The sequence below is a fragment of the Aristolochia californica genome, unplaced genomic scaffold, assembly GCF_029961685.1.
Source record: "Aristolochia californica isolate CCGP_79_NKW_82.1479 unplaced genomic scaffold, dmAriCali1.0.hap1 SCAF_8, whole genome shotgun sequence".
Taxonomy (NCBI): domain Eukaryota; kingdom Viridiplantae; phylum Streptophyta; class Magnoliopsida; order Piperales; family Aristolochiaceae; genus Aristolochia; species Aristolochia californica.
The window spans coordinates 37195423-37205650 of record NW_027182279.1 but is presented as its reverse complement, the minus strand read 5'-3'; the positions used below and the strand labels follow the sequence as shown (position 1 = coordinate 37205650).

Sequence of the window (10228 nt, the reverse complement as noted above, 5' to 3'; positions counted from 1 at the left end):
ATATGAGTAATGGTGTGGGTACTTTTTCATAATTGAAACTTTATGCTGTCTCTTGTAAAAATAATTACCGGAGATGACACCTTACATACTATTACACATATAGGTGAGATTCTATTACACTCATAAGTGAGATTGTGATGCACACTTCATTTGTCCCTCTACATTTACCTTTGTCTTTCATGTGCCATGATTCAAAAACAAACTTCTTTCAGCTTCCAACTGCTAAATGATCATCGATCAATTTTTGTATTTACGTCTCCTGTATTTTCTTGAAGAGGCCAATACTCTATGTACAATATAATTCAAAGCTGCACAAGAGTAGTGTTGAGCCAAACATCGACCCATGAAAAGCGATTCCAGGTTGACTATTGATTGGATACTGGTGGACATACCCTTCTATTCCTAGTTGAAGGCACTTAGAAGGTAAGGGCATACAACTTTTTAGTCGGGGTATTGAGTAGGTAAAAGACAAGGCACTTACTAGGTAAGGGCATACAACTTTTTAGTCGGGGTATTGAGTAGGTAAAAGACAGCTTGGAGTTGGGGCACTCTGCCTTAGGAACTTATTAGGTTGGTATATCTTCTTCTCACTTTGAACCAATGAGGCTTTTAGTGGATTTTATATCTCTTTTTATTTTTTGGACCCATCTCTCCATGTAATTGGGTTTCATGTATCCTCTTTGTATGATTAGAAGGGACTATCCCTATTGCTAATACACCTACTAGCAAATCTGAACTAAACGGTAGAGGAAACTGTGAAAGGAAGGCTCTAGTTGGTGGCCAAATACTTAGTTGTTAGCCACTAATCATGCTTCATCTTTCTGACCCAAGTCTGAAAATGAAACAATATCATGGCCATCTTTTTAAAAAAATCTTCACGAAGAATTTTTCGTCTGGGTTATTTTATATATTTTAATTTTATATAAAGTAAGGGAAGGGACCCCCCTCCCACACTCCTTTCTCTCTCTCTCTACAACCTGGCGGCGTGGGCCTATGGGTATGTGGTGAGAAAACTCTCTTGACTTCTTAGCTCTCTTAAAAGCTCCTATCATTGTCCTTGTGATGGAGGAGAGGAACGGCTGTCGAATGCAAGAAAGAAGCAGATGGGGACTTTTGTTGCCTAATTAGGACAAACTTACCTAGGCGGCTAGCCGACATAAAAATCTCTGGTGTCGAAATGAATGATGATTGTTAGGGAAATAAGCTATAGATCGGTGTTTCGATCAATGTTTGGAATAGATTGATGGGTTGGAGCAAGTTCATCTGAAGTAATCGCTCTTAACAGGTTGCCGCTCCTGCTCTTCCATCCTTCTCAACTGGTCCACACACATTGCTAACAAGTAGAGAGACAAAACCTACTCCCTCAATGGTGCCAAAGAAGAGGAAGAGAAGGCCGCACCCTCATCTACCCATTTTTCAGTACAATGGATCAGTTATTTAGTTGTGAAAACACAAGTGGGGAGGGACTTCTAAATTTATCAAAGAAGAACTGAGATCAAACTCCATTAATCCAAACTTATCTAAACCCAGTCAATGTGATGGGATTGATCATACTGCATTGGGAGGTAGATAGGACGGGGAGAGATAAACGTCAAGCACCATCTTATCTTCGTTAGCTTTACATCTCTTTGCTTACTTTTTCTCCTTCTGGTATTGTTCTGTCATTCTTTTCATTGTCGTTTCCTCATGTCTCGACATTGCCGCATCGAAGACAATAATTAAATCCTTCCCAGACGGAGATGGTCGTTCCCTTTATGATTCAGAATGAAAACTCTGGACTACGGCAGAAATCAGCACCTTTAATGGCCACTTTTATGTGCTTTTAAATAGACTTGAAAGAGAGCTACTGAACTTCAGAACGAGCTAGGCAGAAAGAAAAGAAGGCAAACCATGAGCAGTCAAGCAGAAGCTGATGCATGGTTGAGTTCTCTCAAAGAGAAATTTGATCGCTTAGGTGGAAAGGAGAAATGCACGGAAGCAGCTATAATCCACAGGGTTCCCCGCATCATCCGTAGAGGCGATGATGAGGCCTACGAGCCGGAGATCATCTCCATCGGCCCGTATCACAGGCGGAAGGTCAGGCTACAGGCCATGGAGAAGCGTAAATGGCAGTACCTGCATTCCTTCTGCTCTAGGTGGGGCTTAGACGTCATCTTGGATAATATCGTCCTGAAAGTTCAGGAACTTGAGTTTAGAGCAAGGAGATGCTACTCATCGGAAATCAACTCCGTCAATAAAGAGGAGTTCGTTGAGATGCTGTTGCTGGATGGCTGCTTTATACTTGAGCTTTTCCTCAAATCCCGCGACAGAGTAACAGATAAAACGATGGCCGGCAAGACGTTCACAGAGACCGATCCAATATTTGGTCACTGTACTCAATGGGTCGTGCGATGTGTCGCCAGAGATTTGCTCCTTGCAGAAAACCAGCTTCCGTTCTTCGTCCTGCAGCAGATTTATGAGAGTTTTGCGACATCGACCGAAATGTTTTCTCTGGTTGATCTGGCCATGTGCTTCTTCAAATCTCTGTACCTTGCTATCAACCAAAAGTCTTCCCAGCAACACGATGTAGCTCAGAAGCAAACCTCAAACGAATCTCCCCTCCACTTGCTTCATTTAGTTCACTCCCACTTCGTCCCACGTTCATCCCATGAGAAGAACAGCAAGAGCATTTCGTCCACCTCTCTTCTCCCCAGCTTCAACAAACGCAAGTCATCAGAGGAGATCCAGTTTCAGGCCCACACGCCCCTACCCACTGTCCCTCGGGCGAAGAGGCTTCAGGACTCCGGCATCACCTTCAAGAAAGGCAAAGGGAAAAACTTCCTGGACATTAAGTTCGAGGACGGAGTGATGGAAATCCCCCATCTGGTCGTTGACCAGTACACAAACACTTTCCTGCGCAACCTGATCGCGTTTGAACAGTGCCATCCTTCCTCCGGAAAATGTTTCACCATGTACGCAGCGTTCATGGATTTTGTGGTGAACACGGCCAAGGACGTGGAGATACTCCACCAGCACGGAATCCTTGATCATGGGCTGGGAAGCGAGCAGGACATCGCGCTGCTGTTCAATAAGATCTGCAAAGGGCTGATAGTTGAACCAGAAGAGAACGACAAGTACCTTCTGTTGGTGAATGACGTGATACGTTATTCAACCATTCCATGGAATATGTGGCGAGCGAAGCTCAATCGAGACTATTTTGGTAATCCATGGGCGATCATTTCAGTGACAGCAGCAATTGTAGCGCTGTTTCTCACCTTCGTCAACTCTTTCTTTAGCGTCTATAGGTATTATCATCCTTCCTCTGGAATCTAATTACTTCTGCTTCTGTATTCCCATTTCTCATGGACTTCCTGTACCGTTTAAATTTCTGAGTGCACGTCTGCCTTTATGTCTTTTGCTGAGAAGGGTCAGTTACGATGGTTTGAAGAAGTGTTTAAGCTTTATGTGGAACAAGTGTTTAAATAACTCAAAGTATCTGTGTTTCTGCAGTGGAAATTGAGCTCTTGTTAGATTTACTTAGCATAAAACAACGGTTTTGCATAGTCTTAATACGATTAAACCTTGAGGCTGCCATGAATTTGAAGCCAGCTTTGCGAGCATTGGGATGACATTTGGTTTTGTGGACTTCGGGCATCAAAGAGAGAGTCAATTCCATTCAGGTTAGATCCCACTTTCAGTTGTTGAATAATCAGCTCTCCGTCGAATGTTCGGAGGCTACAAAAGGAAAAATTATTCCTTGCCGGTCCAAATTTGTTGAAATCTGCTAAAGCTCACCAGGCTAGGGGGTGGGTTTGGTTTTTTCGCCTGCACCTTTAATTTAATCTGACCTGTAAAGCGCATCTTCCATGCTTGCTAATTAAGGAGAGAGGGCCCGTGATGAAGATGGTTGTCCATTTTATGTGACTTCTCTTCCCCCTTTTAATCAGCTTTCTTTCCATATGACTGGTGTTGATTCAACCTGTTTTACTTTGTTTTTTTATCTCCTCGACGATCAAAAGCAAGTTCTGATTGATAAGTGAAGCAGACACTCCAACATCCCTGACTGCTTCTTACATAAACAATAATAGCTCTGCATTTCTTACATGATTAATAACTGGATCAAGTTCAAGTGAACCAGCTATACAACAGGGTGACCACATTATTAGGTTCCCCTTTCTTCTCCCTTATCCTGTGTGGGTTACTGGCGCTGTATCAAGCAGAGATGCTCCTAAGGGACTCTTGTCTAATTAAATGTCTAGCAATATTGTCATCCAACCTGTAACACTAGAAGCACTATTCTTCAATTATTCAACTGCATAACTATGGATTCCGCATAGTGAAAAGGTATGCAAAAAGGATCATCTCATCTTTGCAACTAGGCCATAGTACAATCAAGTGGAGGGATTTGTTAAAGATAGTTTTTGGTGCATAAGGGTCCCTTGAATGAGACATATTTACTATTTCATGTAAATTGATCTTATTCATGACACTTTTCACAAGATTACGCTTTAAGGACAAAAGAATTTCTTGCCCTCAATAAAAACCCTTTGAATAAAAGGATATTGTGAGGATAGTATCTTAAATATGCGGTAACCCTATAAAAAAATAAATATGTGAGTAACCCTGTAAAAATTCAATGTAAATCAAATAGCTTCATGACCTTGCAAAATTATAAGACTCGACCTGACAAGGGGTGTGGGTCCTGTTGAATTTCTTGAAAATGAGAAATACTTAATTGATTTATTGTAACTTGAGTACAATGAGCTTCTACGTATAATAGAGTAAACAAGTTGAATTCAATTACAAGTAAACTACCCTTATCCCTATTACGCCTAAAGTCTAACACTTAAATATAAGACATAGTATAATTAAACAACTGGACATAAATAGAAGAGTGAAATAACTAAATTACCTTTTAATTGAAACACTTATGTGAGACAACTTCCTATGAGACTCCTGTAAGATTTTGTCAAATTAATTACTACTTTGTGATACTTCTTTTTGTGGGAGTCATGTAAGGTTCTTCCAAACATGTTCTTTAACACTCTCCCTCAAGCTAGATTTTACAACTTCATCTTGCAAGAAAAATAATTATTTTTTTTCAATCTTCTTTGACTGAAAAATTCTTCATAGATGTCAATTCTTCATCTTATGTTCTCCCCCTTTTCTCGAATATTTTGGTCACATAAAAATTACCATAACAAGTAGAATAACATATCTCTTTCTTGTACTTCTTTTTCTACTACTCCCACTCAAGTTGGAGATAAAAATGACGTATAGACCCAACTTAGATAAAACAAAATATGAAAAAAAAATCACTCTTAGTCATACGACAAAACTCCATATATTAGTCAAAATGCTTATAGTTTGAAACGTACTCTATTAAATTTTAAAGGCAGAAAAACAACACAATTTTAGGGCACAACAAAGAGACTACTCAGTTTTTAAGGGTAGCTCAAACAAAAATCACCTCTTGGGTAAAAAATAAAATACTTAACTCAATGTAGATGTTAGGCGTACTCCTATATTTTTTAGGTAGTGGGTCTATGCATTGCTCTGAAGTGATGAAAATAAAAGATGATAAATTAAAAAAGTACTAGAGAAAAATAATTTTGACTGGAAGAAGGCAACTATGCAACACTCATACTTCCGAAGGAATCTAGAATGTGACCTTCTTCTTTTTTGAGAACAAATAGGGGATAGGTGACGGTGGAACTGTAAAAATAACTTAACAAACCATTTTGACCAAGTATAACCTCAAAACAAATCTCAATGAGTGAGCATACTTTTTGGAGATGAAAATGCAAGACACAACCAAGTAAAAAATACGAAAAAAATAAAAAGCAACATCTAAGCAGTATACCACATACTGAGCACATCATGGAGTTGATTAAGCATGATCAAAACTCTTTGATTAGAAGTAATTTTTTCCTAAAAATTAGGACTTTAGGAAAAATTGAAACTCATTTCATGTAGATCCATGAAGAGATAACAGAAGAGAAAATAGGAAACAGAGAGATTTTCAAAAGAACTGACCTTGGATACTTCTGATATTGATATTTCCAAAAATATAGCTCCAAACCACAAACATTTTATTTTTCAAGAAACTAGACTTAAACAACTTAATTTGATATCCAATTTAACAAAAAACCTTCATTCTTGAATCTCTTATGACCACTTCATTTACTTCATTCTATAGCATGACCCTTGCTAACTCCCATGAAAATATCTCCTCACGTATATATTAGATTTACATGAAAGTTACTCCTTTTGAAACTACACTCTGACATTTTTCATTAAAGTATAAGCCCTTCATGAAATATAATTATTTTGGATAAATAATCTAATTGATTTCGGATTCTACAATCTAGTGAACTAATTACTATTTCTTCTTCGGCAAGCATGACCATTGACTCTTCCGATATTTGTATCTCCCTCCAAAAAGTTCAGATTGAGAATTGATTTGATAAGATAGAAAATAGACTTGCAAATATTTCTTTTGTATGTAGTTCTCTATATAAAGTCTCATTCTTGATGGCATAAAATGTCTAAAAAATTGAAGCTTTCTACTATTGCTTGAACCTCTCTTGGTTTTTGACCTCTGCTGCTTCAAATATCAATTTCTCTTTGTAGAAAGTTCTGATTATTAAAATTTATTTTGAATTTGAAATTAGACTAAAATACCTTTATATTAATATATAATTTTAAATATAAACAAATTATTATGGAGGTGCTAACACCAAGGAAACAATGGGTATTGGGACAACAAACGAAGAAAAAGGTAAAAGACGAATCTAAACTACTAGAGATGATAAATCAGAAAAGTATCACATTATTTTTGTAGGTTGACTGAGTCAACTCACAAAACCTGCTCTAATACCATGTTGAATTTCTTTAAAAGAGAAATACTCCACTAACTTATTGTAATTTAAGAACTATGAACATTTAAATCCTTATTGAATACTTAAATCTTAATTTTCTGAATGTGTGTCAAATAATTTCATATCATATTTGATTTAGCCACTGCCTTGTCAGAAATTGTGTAATTGACAACCATTTGAAATCAATTTTACAAGCTCTTCTATTTTTAAATCATATAAATACATACTCATATGTTGTTTTATTAGGCATTTAAGAGGGCTTTTACTAAGTATTGAAATTTTGGGATAAGATTTTCAAATTCAAATGTTTACATACATATACTTTGAGATCTATCAATAATACTTGGTTGAGTATAATGAACTAGTGCCAAATATACTTTGAAATCATTCATTAAAGTTTATATTACTATTCATGGGCTACATTTTAAAATTAACTATTACATTGAGGCACATTGTGCGCATTCTGAAACTTGAAATACCACTTTCATGTTTACATTAAGCCTTTATCTTTCAAATCAAGACATCTTGAGCTACCTATATTTCCAAATCAAGTCATTACGAATTATTATGAGTTGTCTTCATTTTAGAACCAAGTGCTAAGGACTTTTTTAACCTTTTGATTAAACTGGGTAGGTTTGCCTATAGAGATTAACATATTAACGTTTTTATTAAATGAATAATAAATTTGGCTATGAGCCAAAGTAGAGATTGATCGAGGATAATTAAGGAGATAGGACATAGATGAGACTGGGACTGGGAATCCAATAGAGGTTAGGGTTGTTGAGGCTTGATCCCACCCTAATAAATAAAACAAACCTTATAGTCCCATTCACCCTCTCAATTGTGAATGGATGGATGGCAAGAGGGTCTCTTGTCTGGCTGAGTTGACTTGTGACTTGGGCTAGTCAATTCAGGGTTGGAACTAGTTTGTATACCTGAACCATCTTATATTTAAAGAATGAGACGGGTCAGGTTCGATTCAATCCTGTAAGCAACTCCTTCCTCGAGTCTTGAATTGAGTTGGACTCATTTTTTAAATTACTTAATGAGTTCAAAATTTCATCGTATTATTTCTTGTATTATATAAATCATTAAATATATTTATAATGGAGGATTCTCTATGCATAACTAATGTATATGAACAAATTTTTAATGTATTAGATTCTCTATTCTATAAATCATTAAATACATTTACTGTGTGTTTGTGTTGTCTTCTATCTGTAGGAATCATGTTTCCTAATAGTTTTGGTTTCATGGCCTTCGGACATCAAAGAGAGAGCCAATTCTTGTACATTAAGTACATTAAGTTTTTGGGAAATTTTTTATTATTCTTTATTTATATAGTACATTGATTTTTCATGTCTTTAATTTTTGAGAGATTTATTATTATTATTTTATTATTTATATTTATATATTATTAAAGAGATTGACTTTATATATATATATATATATATATATATATATATATATATATATATATTAAACGAATAATAAATTTGGCTATGAACCAAAGTAGAGATTGAACACGGATAATTTAGGTGAGAGGATAGAGATGAGAGTGAGACTGGGAATCTACTAATCAAGGTTAAGATTGTTGAGGCTGGATCCCACCCTAATAAATGCAGATAAAGCTTAAAGTATAGTTCCATTCACCCTTTCAATCGTGAATGAATGGATGGCATGAGGGTCTCTTATCTCCCTAAGTTGATTTATGACTTGGGCTAGTCAACTCAAGGTTGGAACCAACCTATATACCCAAACCATGCTATATATATAAAGAATCAGGCTTGAGTTGAAACCAGCCTATATACCCAAACCATGCTATATATAAAGAATCAGGCAGGTCGGGGTTCAACTCGAGCCTGTTAGCGACTCCTACCTCGAGTCTTGAGTTGAGTTGGACTCATTTTTTAAATTACTCAGTGAGTTCAAAATTTCAATGTATAATTTATTATAATATATAAATCATTAAATACATTTATAGTGGATGATTCTCTATGCACAACTAATGTATATGCACAACTTTTTAATATATTAGATTCTCTATTGTATAAATCTTTAAATACATTTACTATGTGTTCTTGTTGTCTTCTTTTTGTTGCAACCAGGTTTCCCAACAGTTTTGGCTTCATGGCCTTCATATATGAAAGAGAGATCCAATTCTTGTACATTAAGTATTTAAGTTTTTGGGAGATTTTTTATTATTCTTTATTTATATAGTACATTAAATTTTCAAGTCTTTAATTTTTTAAGAGATTTATTATTATTATTTTATTATTTATATTTATATTTATATATTATTAAAGAGAAGAACATTTTAAAAAAATTATAATATTAAATGAATAACAAATTTGGCTATGAACCAAAGTAGAGATTGATCGGGGATAATTTATGTGAGAGGACAGAGATGAGAGTGAGATTGGGAATCTAATCAAGGTTAGGGTTGTTGAGATTGGATCCCACCCTAATAAATGCAGATAAAGCTTAAAGTATAGTTCCATTCACCCTTTCAATTGTGAATGCATGGATAGCAAGAGGGTCTCTTGTCTTGCTTAGTCGACTTGTGACTTGGGCTAGTCAACTTAGGGTTGGAACCAGCTTGTATACCCGAGCTACGCTATATTTAAAGAATTAGGCCGGTCGAGGTTCGACTCAAGCTTGTTAGCGACTCCTGCCTCGAGTCTTGAGTTGAGTTGGACTCATTTTTTAAATTACTCTATGAGTTCAAAATTTCAATGTATAATTTATTATATTATACAAATCATTAAACACATTTATAATGGATGATTCTCTATGCATAACTAATGTATATGCACAAATTTTTAATGTATTAGAATCTCTATTATATAAATCATTAAATACAATTTACTGTGTGTTTGTGTTGTCTTCTGATGTCATAATTTAAAGCACATCTTCTATGCTTGCTAATTAGGGAGAGAGGGCCTTTGATGAAGATGGTTGTCCATTTCATGTGCCTTCCTTCCTCTTTTTCCTTGTCAAACCAGCTTTTTTTCCCTATATGACTGGTGTTGATTCAACCTATTTTACTTTTACTTTTTCTTTTTTTATCTCCTCGATGTTCAAAAACAAGCTCTGATTGATAAGTGAAGTAGACACCCGAACATCCCTGACGACTTCTTACGTAAACAATAATAGCTCTGCATTTCTTACATGATTAGTAACTGGATCAAGTTCAAGTGAACCAGCTATACAACAGGGGGACCACATTATTAGATTCCCTTTTCTTCTCCTTTGTAAATACTTGTACAATCCTGTGTGGGTTACTGGCACTGTCTGTTATGAACATAATAACATTATTATTTTAATTATTTTTATTTAATTTACTTTAATTTATTTAAGTTAAAGAA

At 35.7% G+C, this 10228-nt stretch overlaps 1 protein-coding gene across 1 annotated transcript; it reads left to right on the top strand.

The window, feature by feature from the left end:
• Window positions 1–1799: 1799 nt before the first annotated feature.
• LOC137939054 (UPF0481 protein At3g47200-like) lies at window positions 1800–3904 on the top strand. The gene has a single exon (XM_068784226.1). The coding sequence runs from the start codon at window positions 1891–1893 to the stop codon at window positions 3310–3312; it is 1422 nt and encodes a 473-aa protein (XP_068640327.1). The 5' UTR covers window positions 1800–1890; the 3' UTR covers window positions 3313–3904.
• The last annotated feature ends 6324 nt before the right edge of the window (window positions 3905–10228 follow it).

What these genes read in the sequence shown, in the direction of transcription:
- LOC137939054 (XM_068784226.1), top strand. Translation starts at nt 1,891, where the DNA reads ATGAGCAGTCAAGCAGAAGCTGATGCATGGTTGAGTTCTCTCAAAGAG.